Source organism: Diorhabda sublineata, chromosome 5, assembly GCF_026230105.1.
Source record: "Diorhabda sublineata isolate icDioSubl1.1 chromosome 5, icDioSubl1.1, whole genome shotgun sequence".
Lineage (NCBI taxonomy): Eukaryota > Metazoa > Arthropoda > Insecta > Coleoptera > Chrysomelidae > Diorhabda > Diorhabda sublineata.
Genome location: NC_079478.1, coordinates 16,294,309 through 16,315,823, shown reverse-complemented (window position 1 = coordinate 16,315,823; position 21,515 = coordinate 16,294,309). Strand labels below are relative to the sequence as shown.

General features: G+C 33.5%; 1 protein-coding gene across 2 annotated transcripts in view; it reads right to left on the bottom strand.

The window, feature by feature from the left end:
* The window catches only part of LOC130444091 (beta-alanyl-dopamine/carcinine hydrolase), a 51,723-nt gene that overhangs the window by 2,221 nt on the left and 27,987 nt on the right, over positions 1-21,515 (bottom strand). For both annotated transcript variants that reach the window (XM_056779079.1, XM_056779080.1), the window contains exons 2-6: positions 12,066-12,263; positions 8,152-8,259; positions 4,784-5,018; positions 2,728-2,962; positions 824-1,017 (exon numbers count right to left, since the gene is read on the bottom strand). In XM_056779079.1, the coding sequence (XP_056635057.1) occupies positions 824-1,017; positions 2,728-2,962; positions 4,784-5,018; positions 8,152-8,259; positions 12,066-12,263 (970 nt within the window). The remainder of the gene's footprint in view (positions 1-823; positions 1,018-2,727; positions 2,963-4,783; positions 5,019-8,151; positions 8,260-12,065; positions 12,264-21,515) is intronic.

Genomic DNA, 21,515 nt, shown 5'->3' with positions numbered 1-21,515 from the left:
AATAACGTTGTCAATACTTTATACCAGCATCAGTTATTACTTCATAATTTTCAAATGAAAACATTTCAAACACAGTACACAGTATCAAGTTCATCAAGAATACCTTTTTGGTGTAAAATTAAATGATGTTTGAGTTCACCAGAAATTTTGCTTAATTAATCTAATATTGAAAAAGTTATGTTCAATACTACTTGAAACGAACCGTCTAACTAGCGCCCTCTATGAGGGTTAGACATAAAAACAAATTCATTGGATATATCAGCTTTTAAAACATATTCGTATGAAATTTCAATACAAGGTTGCCAGTAGTTGCGCCAAAATAGAAAAAAATGTGTATTTTTTTTATTCATTGCCCTTTATCTTGAATAAGGTTGGCGTACCAAAATTTTTTACTGAACCTCAAATATTTTTCAGTTTTCTATCTGTCCTAAAGACAGGATCACCTTTTTTTGAAACACCCGGTATTTTGTTCTTACCAATGTAACTGAACTACAAGTTAATATCTAAAAAATAAAATATTAGGACACATTCAAATACAAGATTAATGAAAATTAAGAATTAAGAACAGAAGATAGTATATAGACACTACTAATGGCATGTGCTAATAAAAGGGAGATTTAAAGATTTCCTCAATTTGTAGGACCTTCTTGGTCAGTTCCCCAGTTTTCTCGGTATCATTACCTTTGAGAAACTTGAATTGAATGAAGACACTAGTGAAATACATATTTAAGTGAGAAATAGCACCATTTCAACCATTTTTGTTAATCTACCAGTGTATGATAAACTTCAGTATGAAGGAAATAAAAACCGATTAAATACATACCTACTGCAACAGTTTTAACATAATTGTTCGGTGTGTCAAGAAATACTGGAAAATTAGGATTAGTAGTATCGCTCAGCATTTTTAGTACATCATGTTTTTGTTTTGGTGAAGGATAGGTTGCGAAAGTGGCCATTCTATTTAGGCTACTATTTGTCATATTTTCATTCGTTTCATCTATTTTGATTCGCAGATATCTAAAAAAAACTTAATAGTAACACACAATATCACAAAGTGAAATTCGAAACAAGTTATACCAGAATAGGTTTGTTCTTGGTAGCTGCACTGGCAGAACTAATTCAGGAAGTGTACACTTAATCGTTCTTTGTAGCTAGTGTCGCTGTTCTTAGTAGCAATGTAAGAGAACTAGTTCACCCAGTTCACTGTACTGCTTGCACTGGTTCTAGAGTCGGTTCAGCCAGTGCAGTGTGCATTAAGTGTAATCTGGAAACGGTGGCACTACATCTTCGTCATCGGACGAATGTAAATATTAAAAAGTACTAAATCGTTTTCAATTATTGTTAATACTACAAGGCAAGAATCACATCAAATAACCTCAAATTCAACAATCAACAAATGCTCCATTGCTATCTGCACTACAGCTGTATCCGAGATACGGTGCCCTCAAGTACTAGGGCCCCGAATCCATGTAAAAAAATCTTAAAATGTTACCCACAATATCACTTGGACTCGGTCAATATCACTCGATACGGAAATAAAGAAAGCTTACAAACCATGCGCCTTACAAAGATATTTTCCTAATGAATTAGGGGTTGCGCATAGGAAGAATATTAAGTTGTTATTAAACATAAATCCCTTCATTTTACAACAAACCAAACAAAGAAAGAAAATAGAAACATGACAAGTTATTTCTTCTTGCTTCAAAGAAAAAGAGTAGAAAAACAAATTTAAATAAAATGTTTTTTTATCTTTAATAATCAATTGCCGTGTCATCATAAAATAAATCATTTTTTCTGTATCTTTTAAAAACAGACAAAAAACAGAACAGATAGTATGAAATCCAGGCAGAACCTATATTGTTTTAAAAAACTGACTCTCCATTCAGGCTTTTCCGCAGTTAGATTAAAGGATCCCCCCACAAATTTTGATACAGGGTCCATCTAAGAGAAGCTACGACCCTGATACAGGTAGATCCAACTCTCAGGTTTGAATTCTATGAAGTTTACACAGACAAATGTTATATTACTGCCATGGTTCTGTTTTAAAAAAATTCACTCTCCATTTAGGTTTTTCTGAAGTTATATTAAAGGATTCCCCAAAAATTTTGTTACAGGATTCATCTAAGAGAAGTTACGCTCCTGATATGGTACCTACATAAAGAAAGTAAATCCAACTCTCAGGTTTGAGTCCTATGTAGTTAACATAGACAAATTTGATATCACAGCTTTGGTTTTGTTTTAAAAAAATTCACTCTCCATTTAGGCTTATCTGTAGTTTAATTTAAGGTTCCACACAAATTGTGGTGCAGGGTCCATCTAAGAGAAGCTTCGCTCCTGATGCAGGAACTATGTAAAGAAAGTAGGTCCAACTCTCAGGTTTGAGTTCTATGAAGTTAACAGACAAGTTAATACGGATCCTAATTAATAAATGTATAATATAACAATGATAAAAAATAGGATTTTACAAACATTAACAAACTCGAATTATGAATTGCGTATAATCTGATTCGATACAGTGCAGTGTAAGTGAAAATGTAATGTACTCATTGTCCTAACAGTCAAGATGCAATGCTTTTCTATAAAAAAATGAGAATAAAACATCATTACTAATGATAGTTTTAATGTAAATAACGCAATTGTTGTTCCTCAAGTCCATACGGCGGCTGTTCCCAAAATATTAAATATTTTCGAATTTTCATTTATTAATAAAGAAATTCTATAACTCACTTGTTGGTATGGATAATACATTCTCCAGGACTAGCAGTAAAAACGTTCAATTGAGATTCTTGTTTATCGGAAGGTGCCATTTCGGCATTGTGAAACATTCTGTCCCCTTCTTGGTTCAAAAAAGTCATGTTAATTGAACAGCCATTACCGGCTCCACAACCTCGGTCCCTTATAATTTCTTGAGCTTGGACGAAATTTTCCGCACCCAGAAGACTTCTGGTAATAAACATTCTCGCTGGAAATTGAAAACTGAGTTTTATTCGAATAATTTTGTTTAAGATTCGAGGGCTGTTTTACGGAAGGGTCACATCAATGAAAAAGTTATATTAAAGTAAAAGTAAAGTAAAATATTTTATTTTTCCAAGCCAAGCTCGGTTAATTTTTCTCTAACGATACCTTAAATTGGCAAGCAATGAAACTTACACCTTTGGAATCCTAAATCAAAGTGGCCATAACCCAAAAAACGGTTTTTGCTTTCTTCGGACCGCGTCACTCGGATGAAGTCCATTGTTTCAACCCAAATATCATTTACTGTGATGTATCGATGAAGAAATTTGATTTCCGTAAACATTTTTATAAATTTTTGATAAGAGCAGGCTTTTGTTCAGCATTAAGTAATTGTTGCACCCATCATGCAGATAGTTTTTTCGTATGTTCCTTAACTTCGAGTCCTTGCACACTTCTGGAATTTCTTAATTGTATTTCTTTTGTTTCAATTGATTTTTCAGAGCCCTTAATCACCATATTTCCGAAACTCCCGGTTTGGTTTTATCGTCACTTCATGTACACTCGAATTTTTATATAACTCCTTGTTTGGTTTTCCGATTACCTTTAATAATCCCAATTTTTTTTCATTTATTTTCGGAACTCCCCGTTTGTCTTGTTTTTCAACCTCTGATCGCTCTGTGCAGACGCTACGCGGGCAGAGGAACCGGGCATACGCTTTAGGCGACTGCGAAGCTCTCGCACTATAGACTCCACCATTGTTGACATTCAGGCGTCAGACGGCGTTGTGCTACAGCCACGTAAACATGTCCGCCATTATTTACGCTCCCGCCAAGTGTGAATTGCGAGATGTGATTCGTTTTCTATAGGCTGAAGGCCATAATGCTGCATAAAATGGGGAAAACTTAATGAGTGATAGTGTCGTGCGTGAATGGAGTCGAATATTTAAAGATATGCATGATGAAGGGAGCCAGGGATGCAAATCTGTCGTTTCAGATGACCTGGTCAACGAGTTGAGAAAATGGTTAAAGAAAACCAGATTCACCATTACTGCTTTGTCTATGGAATTTCCAGAAGTTTCAAGGTCTGTGTTGTACTCTACTTAAATTCATTGGCGGCAGCTTTCTTTGAAGAGGGTATTGAAAAGCTTGCCCACAGATATGACAAATGTCTCAATCTTTTCGGTGATTATGTCGAAGAATAACCGTAATGGTAATAAAATGATTGTTTTATATAAACTTGTCTTTTATTTATAGCCTATCGGAAGCTGAAAAAAAACAGCCCTCGTATAAAAATAAAAAGCATTAATTGTCTAGTTAGAATGAAAATTAAAAGAGCAAGACAGGTGGAATCAATTTTAGATAAACAAATTAACATGTTAGATGAAAATAAAATAACAGAATATGGATTTGTGATAAGTCTCCTGTAGATACAAAATGTAATAATTTTTATTATTTTTTATTTTGTTTTGTGTTTAGAAAATAAAATATTTTCACTGAAATACACTGTAAATGTATATTTACAGTGTAGGCTTAATTATAAGTTAATGGTTATTTACTTATCTATTTGAAGATAAATTAGTTGTGTGTAATTAAATTGGAGGCAAGAGGATATGCCGCGTGTTTTAATTTATCCCGTCTATCAATATAAATAAATTACAATAAGATTACAATATGTTTATATATATATATATATATATATATATATATATATATTTGTAAATTGTACTTTATTGAACAATTAAACAAGTACATACCAAAAAACAAACTTCAAAATTTACTCTGTTAAATCACATAACAGCGAAAATTACATATTTGTGTGTCAAACTTACGTGTTTTTCCAGGATATGTGTGTTTAACACTCAAAGTATTAATTGTAAATATTAGTCCATGGTGGTTATAACTCATGGTATATCCCGGTAAGTGACCAGCGTAACAAAGTGAAGTGAATTTTTCTTCTTTGAATGGACATTTTCCTTCAATTTTATCTGGTATAATATGAGCGGAAACGAAATAAATGTGGTTTAAAACTTCTCCCAAAGCATCTTCTGTATGACCTAATACTTCCTGAAAAATGTGAGAAAATTGATGCTTTTGAAAGTTTGTGAATAACTTATGGTAAAGTCCTTTTATCAACAATTACAGAATTTCAAAAGCGGCTTCGGTTGAACAGCCTAGACGGAAATTAATAATTTTATTTAAGTAATTTTTTACAACCACCGGTTTTGCTTATTACTGGCAACGAAAAGTTGACGTCTACCATGTACCGTCACTTTAAAAAAGAACGAACTATATACCTTTTGCTGCTTTTAAGATTCCAAAGGAATCGAATAGAATTTTTCATGGTTCTAAATCGGTTTTATATTGATTTACAGGTATTGAAAGCTAGAAACAAATTTTATTATTTTCAAGGAATCAAGATCGATTCAAACAGGGGATGTATATTCGGCAGAATTAATTATGTGACCTACAGTTTCACGAAGGTCATTTTAAATGGTTTTCACCCTAATTTACATTTTAGTACAATAATATACTTGAAAACATCCCTAGAGTAGATATTTATATATTAGAACAAAAGAATAAAATTCTTGGAAAATCGTAATCATTGTTAGAGCTATTTTGCACGGTAAACTTTTGTTGTGGCATAAACTACTTCAGTATTACTTAGTAATACCATTCAAGCTGATAAAACTAGATGGAAAAGACAACATCTGTATGAACTTGACAGTTATGCCACTCTACAAATAATTTTCCATTTCTGCAAACGAGAGTCCACGGATGACTTATGTGAACGCGCATGCAAAATTTTGCAAAGAGAACAGGTCTACAAAAAAATTTTTTGTTTGGGGCCGCTAATTATATGTTATAATTTGCTTAATTAGTCCGTAGAGATGAAAGCTCTAGACAAACCGTGGGTTCCAAACATTGTGTGCAAGTTGTGTAGTGAACATTTAAGACAGTGGGCAAACGGTAAAACGTAATCATCTAAAGTATAGTGTGCCGATGATTTGGACAGAACCGAAAAATCGCATTGATGACAGCTGTTTTATTTTTGTATTGTAGAATTACATGGTATAAACAAAAGAAAAATGACATATCCTTATTTACCAAGTGCTAAAAAACCTCGACTGTTTTCAGGTGACGTACCTGATACGTGATATCTCCTATGAGTCAAGATCTTTCAGATTTGTCGGACACAGAGGTGCTGGAAGTTTTTTCTGATGAACGTGACAGTGATAGTGATTTTGAAGTGTAAACAGAGCGTTCACTTTTTTCTCAAGATGCTTTAAATGATTTAATTAGAGACCTTGACGTTTTGAAAGAGCGATCTGAGCTATTAGCATCTAGATTCAAAGAAAGAAATTTGTTATCTCAAGGTACTAAAATAACATTTTATGATGATCACGAAAAAGAATTTCTTCCATTTTTTAGCCCAGGAAATGATATAGTTTATTGTAATAATATTGGTGGCCTTCTAATGAACTTGAGACTCTCAAGGTACAAAGCTGAATGTTTATGGACAGCTCTAAGCGAAGTTTAAAATGTGTTTAACTAGATATTGGTTATAAACATGCAGCTGTGTCTATTGTTCATCCAACGAAATTAAAAGAGGAGTATCTTGTTTTAAAAAAACTTGAGTACTCGAAGCACCAATAGGCTATATGTGTCGATTTAAAAATGGTGAACTTTCTATTAGGTTAACAGAGAGGGTACACTAAATTTCCATGCTTCATATGTTTATGGGACAGCAGGGCAAAGAAAGATCACTGGATCAAGAAAGATTGAGAAATATATTTGAGAAATAACATGACTGTTGGTAAACAAAATATTATAAACCCACCTTTAGTTTCTATAGATAAGATTAATTTGCCTCCACTGCACATCAAATTAAGACTTATAAAGCAATTTGTTAAGACATTAGATAAAACCGGTCCGTGTTTTGTATATCTTTCAAGAAAGTTTCTCGGTTTAAATAATGAAAAGCTAAAAGCTGGTATTTTTGATGGTCCACAGATTAGACTTTCAATGAAAGATTTCATTCATTCAATGAATGATTTAGAAGCAGAGGCTTGGAAATCTTTTGTTGCTGTTGTAAAAAAATTTCTAGGAAATCAGAAGGCCGAAAATTACAAAGAATTAGTTCATAAGCCCTTAATTAGTTCTAAAAATCTTGGATGTAATATAAGCATAAAAGTACACTATCTGGATAATCATTTAGACAAGTTTCCTGAAAATCTTGGAGTATATAGCGAAGAACAAGGAGAACGTTTCCATAAAGATTTAAAGGTGATGGAAGATTAGATACCAAGGTCCCTGGGATGAGCATATGATGGCAGATAACTGTTGGAGTATTACACGGGAATGCCTGAAGACGTCCACCTGAGAAAATCTGAAAACAGGTGCATCTAACCTGTTAAATAATGAGTAATTTAATGTATTTAAATGTTTTGAATTAAATGTTCTTTTGTTTTTTTAATAAATTTATTAAATGTTTTTTTATTTATTTACCCTTGCGAAAACGCGAAAACTACACTTAGCATTAAAAAAGTAAGTATCAATTTTTTATCAGGGTCCCGAACGTACTTGAAATCTATTTTACTTTTAGCGGCACCAAAATCATTGTAGGCCTGTGGAATTGAATCATGAAGAAGCCAAGGACCTCACTATACAAGATTTGGAACGCATCAATTGCAATATGTATAACAGCAGAAGAAAGTTATATAGTTCTTTATTCAAATTGATATATTTTTATAATATTTAATCCAGTTTTTTTGGTTTTAAAGTAGCACCCCACAATTTTTCCCTTTACATGTACAAATATTGCATCCTAAATTTCTCTGGCTGAAATTACCACACCAAAAGAGCATCTACCTTCTATTTGGCGGAATTTACTACCGCCCATCCGCCCATTATTAATTGAAAAAAAAAAGAAAGAAACGAAAGCATAAACTGTAATTTATTTTTTTTTGGAGAATTGCAAGCGAGTTAATCGAAAGTCCTTATAAGAGCATCCACCTTCTATTTCGCCGAATTTACTAACGCCCATTATTAATAAAAAAATCAAAAAGTACGTTTCTATTCTCTTTTTAGAGTTAAAATACAAAAGAAAGAAACGAAAGCATAAACTGTAATTGTTAATTTTTGGAGAATTTCAAGCAAGTCAATCGAAAATCCCCACCAGATGTTTTACATTACTCACATGTCCTTTATTATTTACACAGATAGATGAACAACCTGTGGGGTGTTCATTTTTCGTCTCTTTTTTAACAGCTAGTAACATTATGTCGTCCATGTGTAACAAAAATAGCTGCAAGTAAAGTAAAAATTAATAAAACGAAACTGTAGATATTATCATATAAAAATTACTTTAGAGAAATGAAGTTTATACTGTTTATAAGTAAGTTAATTGGAAAAAGAAAACATGACTTAATGTTAGTGTAGTTATTTTTTTTGTATGTAAATTATTCGTAATAAACTAATATATTTCATAACAACAAAATTTAAAATTACAAAAACTTTATTGAAAACATTTTGTCTGTTATATTTATTTCTAAATATATCTGAAACAATGTTGAATTGAATAAATTTTTTAGTAGTATTGCTAGGAAAATTTATACTTTTGTTGCCACTCTTGTCTTTGGAATGTTCCTATTTTGTCGATTGCGCCGGTTTTAAGATTTTTCCAGGAAAACTTCACGATACAAACCACAGGAAAATATTACAGTATTAGTACATTACTTATTCTCTTCCTAAGTATGACACTCAAAATCCTGAGGTGAATTTTAGCAGCTATAGTTTGAGTCTTTTGGGTTGTTTCTCTATAGCCATCTGTTCAGTTTGTAGTTGATATGACATCTTATGAATCACAGTAGTAAAATCCAATCTGAATGATCAAGTGGAAATTCAAGCCTTGCGTAAATAAGCCAACTCAGGTAACAGGTACTTTACGCGAAGACACATGCTCAACAGCGACGCTAAACAACAAAACGAGACAGAACATCTTGGTATACCTATACCTAGATAGAAGGTATCCAATTCAAATAAATGCACTAATTGGCAGAAGCTCACGTCTGTACGTTGAAAATAAGCTGCTCTTCCATAAGTTAAATTTAAAATCCATATGGACCTATGAGATTCAAATCTGGGTTACTGTAAGTTACTCAAACTTTGAAATCCTCCAAAGGTTTCAGGAGAAAGCCGTTATAACTGTTATGAACGCCCCGTGGTACGTGCCCAATTCTATCCTCGAAAGAGTGCATTCGGTCAGAGATGAAGTCGAGAACAAAATTTTAAGTTACAATGCCAAAATAAGTGCCCACTCTAAAGTACTCGTAAGGAAATTAACTAAAGAAAACGTAGAGTTGCGTCGCCTTAAACGATTCCAACCAAACTAACTTGTAAATAGATTAAGTTAAAATATAAAAGCTGTCAGTTATAAATTATAGTCCATGTTATGAAAACTTATATGAGTTAGTGTAAAAAGTAAATCCTTATTGGAGGATAATTCTCCATTGCCTTGTTACGTGGGGGATAGAAGAAAAATGTACTTCTTTGATATATACAGAGTTTTCATGGATTATTGTAGTGAGGGTTTCAAAAAATATATATTCTGTTCCTCGAAACCAATAACTAGCTTTTCTTCCGAAGTTTTACCATTCGCTTCATGCCTTCGCATTTTAGATCTAGCTTTGTCTAGTAATTTTCCAAATACATTAGCAGTCATCCTTTAATATTACAAAAATAGTGTGAAATTCTTCGTTTTCATATAGTATTATACGAGGATATATTGAAAAATTCTTAGCCTACTATAGAACCAAACAAAATTTCAATGTCAAAATATTTTGTTACTCAACATATTCTCCTCTTAATTGGATACATTTATCACAGCGAACCTGCAACGTCTCTAAACCTTTCAAAAAAATGTTTCTTTTTGCTCTGCAAACCAGACCTCCACAGCTTTTATTACCACCTCGTTAAAAGAAAATTTACGATCTTTTAAATTTTTTTCAGTTGAGGAATGAGATGATAGTCGGACGGAGCCAAATCTGGTTAACAAGGGGGTGTTCTAGTAATTCAAACCCTAAATCACGAATTTTTTGCATGGCAACATGAGATTTGTGTGCAGGTGCGTTGTCCTACAAAAACAAAACACGTTTGGATAGCTTTCTGCGTCTTTTCTCTTTAATTTTTTCGCGTAAAGTGGTCAGTAATGTCGAATAGTAATCTCCAGTTATTGTTCTACCCTTAACCAAAAAATCTATAATGATTACTCATTGGCAATCCCAATAAACTGAAGCAAGAACTTTTCCAGAAGATTTTTGGACACGAAACTTCTTAGGTCTTGGAGAACCATCGATTGTTGCTTTGTTACTGGATCGTAGAAATGTACCCAAGTCTCATCCATTGTAACAATTCGGTTTAAGAAGTCTACATCATTTTCAAATCGAGCACAGATCGAACGCGATGCTTCTACCCTTGCACGCTTATGGTCAACATTCAAACATTTGGGGATCCATTTCTTATGTTAAATTGACGTGAACTATATGATGAACGCGTTCGTATGAAATATTCAGTGCTTCAGACATCCGTTTTAGCTCAATTCGACGGTCTCATAAAATCATGTCATGAACTTCATAGATATTTTCGGGGACTGATACAGAAACTGGCCTTCCCGATCGGTCATCATCTTCAATAGAAAATTGACCTCTTGTGAAACTTGCAGTCTAATTTTTCACGGTCGTATACGAAGAACATTGATCACCAAGGGTGTTAAGCATATCTTCGTAAATCTGCTAACCTCTTAGCCCTTTTAAATACAGGTACTTGATGATGGCTCGATACTTTAATGTTTCGATTTTCACAATTTCGGTGGACATCTTTTTTCTTTTAATTTATTGCGTAACTCTGGTTTACTTTTTTAACGTCAAACTTTACACTGACACTTCTTCAATAAGTTATTGTTTGTTGCTATGGTAACGCAATATTTTGTTTATGCTTGGAAATGGTCTAGGCTAACTAGATATCAATACATCCTCGTATTATGATAGCTTTATCTTTTTGTTTATTCGTCTTGATTCATTTCTTTTTAAAGACAAAACAAGGCAAAAATTTACTAGTAGATATGAAATATAGATACAAATAATATTAGCAGAAAATTTTGGGTTACGCTTATTTGAATATCTGGCGACACGAGTCATGGAAGGTATAATAATCTGGGTACCCACATCGATTATAACACCAACATGTTATCGCTAGCGATCGCTCAACGTCATGGATGTCGTCATTGTTTGCTACCTCGTCGCGCCTACATCAAGACGTGACAATGAATCAAATGATTTTCTACAATCCTTCATTGATATGATGTTGCTGAGGAACTACCGTCAGTTTTGTCAAAAATGGAACCACGAATTCAAGAGACTTCATGATGATTAAAAATTTTAGGTAATTATGCAGTTTTGGCCCCTCACCTCCGATCACCTTGAAATTTCAATAAGTTATAGAGGCAATTATGTTGATTAATTTTATATATATGTTGGAGGCGAAAAGTATGTCTTCACATAGTTTTTCAGCTTTGAAACTCTGAAGAAATATGTGTATTAGGCTAATCCTTATTACTACTTTTTCTAATAAAAATGAAATCACCGTGCGAAGAATTTGTCAAATAATCATTTTCCAGACAACTTTTGAACAACCCCCGCCCCTGCCCCTAAGTAACACATTATTTGATTTTTACATTTTTCAACCTAAGAAAACTAAGTATGTGAAGATGACGTTTGCGCGCCCAACATATTTAGCGTGAAAACCTGTACAACATATTAAAATTTCAAGGTGATCGGAGGTGAGAGGGTTAAACTGCATAATTACCAAATTATCTTCAGTCTATGCAAAATAGTTATTGTAAATTTCACGTATCAAGCAGCCTTATTTTAAGCTTACAGCGCTGGAGATATGCGTCCCATAAATCTTGCCCACAACATCTATGGCTTTATAGAAAAAAGAGAATTCCAGTAGCTGTTATTAGGGTTTTACGGGCGTTGAGTAGAATTTATCTGCTGCTTAGGCTCGTCGGTGGAAGGCGAACGAAACGCGAAGTGTATGAATCAACTTTCTTACCTTGTAAAACGGAACGTTGGCTCCATCGGCAATCCCTTCCAGTTCTCTAATATATTGGGGAAAATTCTTTTTAACTGAATTCAAAGTTTCTTCATATGCTCGTTTTCCTTCCAGTGTGTTGTATGCTGGTAGAAAATCCTCCTCTAAGGATGGGTTGCCATTTAAAAAGCTATGTATTATTCCAGAAAACGTTCTTCCCTGAAAAGAGGAAATTTAACACATAAATTAAATTAAACAAATACACCAATGAAAAGTTTATTCATAACAATTTAGTGTGTAACTTCTTCAGGTCAATCTTCATTTACATATTACATAAGTATCATTAAATTAAATGATTAATGTAATTAATTACTTTATTTTTATCACAACGGGGTTTAAAAGTTTACTAGCATTACATCTAACATTACGTTGTCATGGCGGGTCTAACTTATTCAAAACCGATCAATAAAGTATGATTTTGGCATTGTAATTAGGCGTCTTTCAAGATATCAATATTTTCAAAATGGTCGATGGACAGTTGTATCTCAATATTCATCTTTATGATGAATATATAAAAATTCAGTGTCCGTGTGTATTTTCCGTATGAACTCAAAAACGAGTCAACTGATATTCATGAAAGTTGGCAATTGGTCCAACTTAAATTATTGGATAGTTATTATTTAAATTAATGGTCTCAATAATTAATAATAAACTGATTATCAACGTTGATTGTTGTTATTAATCGTAGTTTCCATAAATCTGGAACAGATGGCGCCTTAAGCGAATTTCTTTACAGAGAACTGTAAAATTTTGTCCTTTGCACCTCATAGATGGCCCACACTTTAACGTGATATATTTTCTTAGACTACACACTATACATGTCTTGCCTGTACCACTTAACGTCCCTTCTTTCAAATCATACTTCATTTTGTCTTCGTTGCGTACATTACTTCGAATATTTTTTTTACTCCTAACCCTCAGTTATTCAGACAACAGCGAAATTCATTCACATTAAAAATTCAATTACTATTTTTAGTAAAATGCCACCCAAAAAATCCAACCTCAACGCCCGTAGCAAGAAGACTCGATGTGCACGTGTTGAAAGAGCTCATGAATCAGTTGAGCAGAGAGCAGAAAGAAATGCAGCTGAAATTCGTGCACGACAACAGCGTGAGAATCGTCGACAAGAAAATGCATTGAGAACCAGGGTGGCACGTCAACAACACATGGATTCATATAGAGAACAAAACCGAGAAAATCATCGAAACAACCGCGCAGTAACACGTGGATTATTAGTTCGTCTTGTATTTAATTATGAACCAGACATCAATAACGTGGCTGATTCCAATGTTACTATTGGTGCGATGGACAAAATATGCAATTATTGTCAGGCGTTAAAATTTTGCAATGAAACACCCGGCATGTGTTGCGCATTAGGAAAAGTTGTATTGTCACCACTCCCTACTCCACCTGAACCTTTGAAATCCCTTCTTTCTGGAATTTCAAATGAATCAATTTTTTTGCGTAAGACACGAAAATTTAATTCTTGCTTCGAAATTACGTCGTTTGGAGCATGTAAAGTTTGTGATTTGTCATCTGATGTTCGTAATTTTGAGAAAACATTCAAAATTCAAGGCCAGGTTTATCATAAAATTGGATCATTGATGCCAATGCCAAATGAAGATCCAAAATTTCTTCAGATCTATTCTATGTGAAGAACGTGTAACAACTCGATGCCAGTATAATTTCATTGAATGAACAAGCAGAAGAGTGAGCAATTGTATTGTCAATATAATTAGTTCAAATCAAATCACTCATCCACACCAACGCGGGTCTGCTAGTCACGATGTATAATTGGAAACTGATCAATAGATTCAGATTTTTTCCTTGTAATTAGGACTATTTGAAGATATCAATATTTACAAAAAGGTTGATCGACAGTTGTAACTCAATAATCATCACGATATATAATTCGTAACCGATCAATTTATTATATTTTTTTCTTGTAATTGGGAGAATAATGTTCGAGTGATATGGAGAATGATCTCTACTGGGGGAAAGAAAATATGGAGCCTACTCAGGAATAGAAAAAAGCCAATAAATGAGTATATACAAAACACAAAAATAACTATAGAAGAATGGGAGAGGTATTTTAGAGAATTCTAGGATTCAACATCAACAAGTACATCAACACAGAACTTACATCACGATGAGGAATAAATTGAGAGATGTACGTTATCATTGGAGAAAATACAACAAATGGTGACTAAACTGAAGCTCAAGGTATTGCCGAAATATCAAACGAGATGATCAAGTATGGAGGTACCATGTTACACGAAGAACTATAGAGTATTTTCATTAAAATAGTTGACACCAAGAGTGTTTATAATGGAAAGTATTTTGATTCCAACTTACAAAAAAGGTGAAAAAACAATCCATAAAATTATCGAGGTATTAGCTTGATGAGCGCAATACAAAAACTTTTCATTAAAATTTTGGCGGAAGAAGTGATGTCATCTGGTATCTCTGAGAAACAGCAGGGATTCAGAAAGAACAGGTCTGCTATAAATGCTATTTTTGTAATCCTCCAAATTACGGAAAAGTCTATATAAACATGGGACATCTAGGATTTATGAGATGGGCGAGAAATCGGCGAAGGGATTGGAGAGACAACGTTGACAGAATGTCAGATGATAGGTTGGCAAATATTGCAAGGGAAGAAAAACCAAATACATCCCGACCACCTAAAAAAGATGGTATGAAAGCTGGTCTTCATTATCCCAGCTGCTGCTAGGCAACCAGTGATGCAAACACAGGACTAACTACCCTAACGTAGGAGCCTTTGAGGTATCAATATTTACACAAAGGTCGATAGACAATTGTAACTCAATATTCATCGCAATATATAACATGGAATTTATTATCATTATTATTAATAGATATATAATGAATAGCTAATCAATAACTTTAATAGCGAGATACCAAAAAAGTGTTGAAGACATAAATGACTTCTGTTTCGAAGTATTCGGCAACTTTAAATGCATGGAAATAATACGGTGATGAAACTAGGGCTCTTTTACTATGAACCGACATCCAAAAGAAATTCCTTGGAGGGATACGGTTAAGAGAGCGTGTACCAAAACGATATATATTATGCAAATATCACGAAAAGCATCATAACAGTGATTGCTACAATAATTTGGGACTGCAAGTGTATCCTTTTGAATTACTTTGAATTAAATATTACCGTGAACACGGTATATTCCTCTGACTTACTAGGAAAGATGTATCAATAAATTATCGAAAAAGATGAGGTAAAATGGCTTGAGGCATAAAGCAAGCGTACACTTGCTTCATGCCAACGCTCCAGTCCACACTGCTTCGCTTTCCAAGGCTACTGTACACCAAAGTGGCTTCACATAGATTGAATACCCACCATACAGTCTTAATCTCGTTCTGTTCGACCATTTATTGTTCGCAAAGCTAAAGGCCGACAAAGGGGTAAGAGATTTAATAGCGACGATGAAATTAAACAGATGTACGAATATTATAATTTTAAACGTTGTTGATGTTCTGCAAAGTGTGACGGAATAAAGAGAGAATATATTGAAAAATAATCACAGTTTTTTATTTATGACTTGAGAAAATGAGCCGAGCAATCAAATTAAGAGTCAGTAAGACTGCTATAAAACCAGTAATTATTTAGGGATATATGGAAGAAGAAGAGGATGTATTGATATTTAGTTAGCCTAGACCAGTTCCATGCATAAAAAAGTGTCAGCGACCCTGAAAAATTGGACAGCAATCTTTAAAAGAGTTAAATTTTCCATTGAATATGATGACCGATCGGGAAAGCCAAGTTCTGTGTCAGTCCCCGAAAATATCGATGCAGTTCATGACATGATTTTATCAGACCGTCGAATTGGGCTAAAACGAATATCTGAAGCACTGAATATTTCATACGAACGCGTTAATCATATAGTTCACGTTAATTTGGACATGAGAAAAATGCTGCAAATGGATCCCCAAATGTTTGAATGTTGATCAAAATCGTGCAAGGGTAGAAGCACGATTTGAAAACGATGCAGACTTCTTAAACCGAATTGTTACTATGGATACTGGGGTACATTTCTACGATCCGGAAAAAAGCAACAATCGATGGCAATCGATGGAATGGCGACAGTTTTTTGGGATTGCCATGGAGTAAATATGATTGATTTTCTGGGTAAGGGTAGAACAATAACTAGAGATTACTATTTGACATAACTGACCACTTTACGCGAAAAAATTAAAGAGAAAAGACGCGGAAAGCTATCCAAACGTGTTTTGTTTTTGTAGGACAACGCACCTGCACACAAATCTCATGTTGCCATGCAAAAAATTCGTGATTTAGGGTTTGAATTACTAGAACACCCCCTTATTAACCAGATTCGGCTCCGTCCGACTATCATCTCTTTCCTCAACTGAAAAAAAGTTTAAAAGATCGTAAATTTTCTTTTAACGAGGTGGTAATAAAAGCTGTGGAGGTCTGGTTTGCAGAGCACAAAGAAACATTTTTTTGAAAGGTTTAGAGACGTTGCAGGTTCGCTGTAATAAATGTATGGAGAATTTATGAATTATAGAATTAACAATATAATTGAAAATGAGGGTATAGTAAACAAAATGGAATTAAAAAGATTACGATGGAACGTACAAATTAACAGAATGAAGAAATGCAGAAACGACAGTGGAAAAAGGAAATTACAGAATGGAGACCGAACGAAGACTGCAAGGAAGACTAAAAAGTAGATGAGAATATCAGATTGTCGAGAATATGAAAAGACAAGGAATACGTGACTGGAACAACAAATGCAGAGTAATAAGTAGTGATAAAGACTCCCACAAAATACAGGGTCAGAAGAGCAATATTTGCTTGGCAATAATTTTAAATAGAATTCGATTGGAATTCAAATTATTTCTAATCAACGTAAATCGATCAATGCCCTTGAGAACGCGCCTTTATCAATCATTTCTTGTTGAAGAAGAAATTACTACGTTTTGCAACAAAAAATGCACTATTTATAGTTAGACTTATCATTTATTAGTATTCAATATTCAATTCATTCAATATTTACTATACGGTATGTAAATAATTAATCGATACATTTAATCAACTTCTTAAATGTGCACATTGACATAATTGCATATGACACTGAAAATTGAAAAAATATGGTAGGAGAAAGTACAAAACTTATCGCATTAACTCTAATAAATAGCTTAGCTAAATAAACAATAATATTAAATATTTCATAAGCAGGACGAATTTTTATTTCAATTTACTATTTTTTCAAATGACGACGATACCCAATTTTTTTAATGGAGTACCTCTGATTTCAAACGTGTGTAGAACGTCGCTTTAAGTTAATTAATAGACGGTACTTAGTCAAAAATACGAGAATTTCAAAATATAATATTATTAATTAAACTAAAAAAATCAACGTAACACGTTAAATGGAATTAGTACTTGTTCTTTTACACGTAATGGGAGCGACAGCATAACTTCTAAACTTAATAAAATGCATTGTATTACTCAGAAAGTTTTAATTTTCGAGAGCAAATCATGTAGACGATGTTCCCTATTCTCAATTTCTGGCGTTTGTAATTCTCTCAAGAATAGCAGGCGTTCTGATGGTAATTTTTATTGGATATTGTTTTGTATCCTGAAGGGTCATACAAACACGGGATAGAAAAAACTCACATTAATATGAGGAGTTTTGGGAAGTGTTATCTCCAAACAGCCATCGATACTATTGCGGTCTGTGTCGTTGCATCGTCTTATTGGAACCAAATCCAGCACCAGCCGTGCGAACTAACTTTTTGTTTACATAGTAGCCCGAATTCACTAATACTTCATTTTCATTGAAGAACCAGGTAACAATAATTGCAGATGAGGAAACTGCACTGTGACTTATGACTTTTTCGCAATTGTCAAGGATTGCCGTCACCCCATTTGCATATGTTTTATTTATCAATTTATTCATTATCACTAAAAAAAGAGAATCTCATACGCGTTTTTCTGTGAATTGCAGTCACGTTCAAGCAGTTCCTGCACAACCTCCATATTTTGAAATGTATGCCTTCACAGAACGATTGAAAAGTCGAAGGGCAGACTTTACAAATTTTGACATGTAGGAGATATTTTCAATGAAATATCTTATTTCTAATGTTAATTATTCTTCTGTTTTCACTATAAGAATGAAAACTAAATTAAATCTGGTCTCTATATCCTTCACAGCAGTGTTGTACATTATTAACGGTAGGCTCCTTTATATGACGGAATTGGGCATGTACCGTACAAACTCAAAATCAAATTTGAGAATAATTTTATAATTTCTATATTATATTTGTAAACATAACCATATTTCGTATGTACAAATGAGATTTATAATAGTATAGCTAACAAGCTAAATAAATTAGAACTTTAGGAATAGTAGCTGTGGTTTTTTATCAATGACCCAATAAATCCCTTGGAGTCTAAGTCTCAGTTGCTCTATCTCGATGAATATATGTGTTTACTAGGTTTTGCCTACATCTTTGCTCTGTACTTGTGTGCACCAGCAGTTATTCAGTGTAATTGGAGGATACTGGTTCCTTATTTGAGTATTTCAATTTATTGGTTTTCCTTTTCCATTTCTTCAGCCATACTTCTATTTTGTTTAAATTATTTTTCAAACTGGATTGTGGTGAGACGCTAGTTTGCTGTGTCTATGGTTAGCAAGTAAGAGGTAAGAGACAGATACAGTATTTGTCCCAATACGCTTCCTTGGAATACTTTGGACACAAATAGATGTATAGCAATATGTGATGTTTTACGAGAAAGAATCTGTTATGCAAGTAGGTCTGTGATAATTCATAAAAGAGATATGGTTTTACTTCATTGAGAAAAACCGAAATATACTATAATTTTAAATTGATTACCTATCAAACGAGACCTAAAAACAAGACGATTCATTACAAAAAAGGCAATAATTTTTTCAATCATTTTGGACTTCACTTCTAGCTCGACTACTTGATGAACTTGTTCCATTGTGAGAAATCCGAATTGATGATGAATTAACTAGCATGCTATGTTTTTTAATAAGTTTATCAAAAACTTTGTATAGTATTGGTATAGGTATATATGTTTTAGACCTAAATGAGCTCAATTCTGTTTTATTTTTGCTAGGTTTCGAGAGCATTACTATTTCAGCAGCTTACCATTGTTGGAAAAAATGTCTTGGTCGAACGATTCCATCAAATATTGATTGAATTGTTCTTATTCGTTTTCTTGTTAGCTTCTGAAGAATTCTGCTTGTTGTGACACCGCTTCTCGATGTTTATTTACGGTGAAATTAACGTTTATATGAAATTATTTTATATAAAATGATTTATTTTATGCAGATAAAATGATTAACAATGTTGCTAATAACATGCAAACTCTAGTTTATTGCGAGAAATTATCGTTAATCTAGTTTGACCAATGCTGTGTTTAAAAATTCCTTTTGCATAATTCGTTGTGTTCACACACTTCTTAAAGCTGATGACCGAAATTCAAGGCAAATTTTTTAGAAATGACCTTATATCAAAGTTTTTCATTGAAAATATAATTGAAGATTACTAAAATAGTTTTACTTTTTTATAACTTCGAATCCAATAATTATCACAACAAAATAAACAGTAAACAGCTCATCATTTGCATATTTTAAAGGCTTCATACTTTCGATTTTAATACAAGGTGATCTATAAATATGTACATTAACATCTAGAGGGGATTCAAAATCAATAATACGTCTTAAGTAGAAGGACAGTCCCATAAGTACCATGCTCAAAGTCCGATGGAGCCAGTATCCATTAGCAATTTACTATCGTGTAGTTATTGAATTATTATTAGAGATAGAGACAGCAAGTTATGTCCGAACTGCTAATAAAGAACATCGGCATACTTCGAAGATGGTCCCAAAAGTACATGGCCTAACCTAGAGATGAATGTATTAGAAAGTACATAGTCTATACAGCATATGTTTAAAGTTTGAAGAGGCCACATCGATTAGTATTTGTTTGGCATCCATTAATATTGAACGTTTTCAGTTAATTTGTACACATGGAAAAAATTGGTCATCGTTATACGATACCATATTTTTATTTGAAAGGCCTTAGCCCAACCAATAAAAAAGCTGAACTAGATTGAGAAAAAGAAAAAACTATAAACGGCGAGTATTATGCAACTTATTGCAACGTTTGAGCGAAGAAATCAAGCAAAAATAGCCGCATTTGGCCAAAAAGAAAGTGTTGATTCATCAAGACAATGTACCTGCTCACACATCCGTATTGCAAAGGCCAAAATTAATGAATTAAACTTTGAATTGCTATTTCATGCACCCTCCTTACCAGATTTAGCCTCCCTGGATTATTTTCTGTTCCCAGGCTCGAAAAAATGGCTCGGTGATCAAATATTTGTCAATAATAATGTCGGTAGTTAATCGCTATTTTGAGAAGCTTGACGATTCTTATTGTAAAAAGGGTATCAAGCTTATTGAACATTTTTTCCAAAACTTTTGTGTTTTCTTTGTTGGATCAGGAACTACTGGGACCATTCTATGGATAATGGTAGAGTTACTAATGAAATTAAAAAAGAGCAAAATGAGTCAATTCATTTATTGAAGAAATTGTCCAGCGAAAGCAAAAAGTGTTTCAATGCTGGTTACATGTCGGCTTTTGATGAATCGCACCCAGGTGCCTCAAAAACGATTATCACGTGACAAAAGTTCACGATTTTGCATTAGCAGACCGCAGATAAATGAGACAGTAGGTATGGATCAATTCCAGCATGAAGTTATGGGTACGAGCTGTCAGCTGTCAGCGCGATGGGTACACGTTTGCTCACTTCGCACAACAAGCGCAATCTTGATACCAGTTCAGAGCAGTATTTGATGCTGTGTAAACGAAATCCTAACAATTTTTTCTTTCGTTTCGTGAGAATAGACTACATTTACACACCGGAGACCAAGGAACAATCAAAACAGTGGATACCTGATGAACGTGCTCCAAAAAAGGTCTATGTTTTATAGTGATAGCAACCGTTTTCTGGTATTTACAAGGTGTGATGTGTATCAACTACTTAGAGAAGGACGATTGAAGAAAAAATGACCCCATTCGTAAAAAAAAAACTTCTCGACCATGGTAAGCTATCGGCTCCTACGTCCGTCCCTTCCACAATATTCTATATTTTTAATTTTATAATACGGGATATATAATTCTTCAAAGAGGTGAATTGTGAATATGATTTTTGCAAATAACTGCCAAACGGTTTTAATAACAGATTCCCATATTTTGGGAAGAAGTGATTATGATAATCATTTATACTATCCTGCAATCTATATGAATACAGGATAATTATGGAGAACATTTTATCAGAATTAATCTTCTAAAAATTGTTTTTTGAGACTTTTCTAT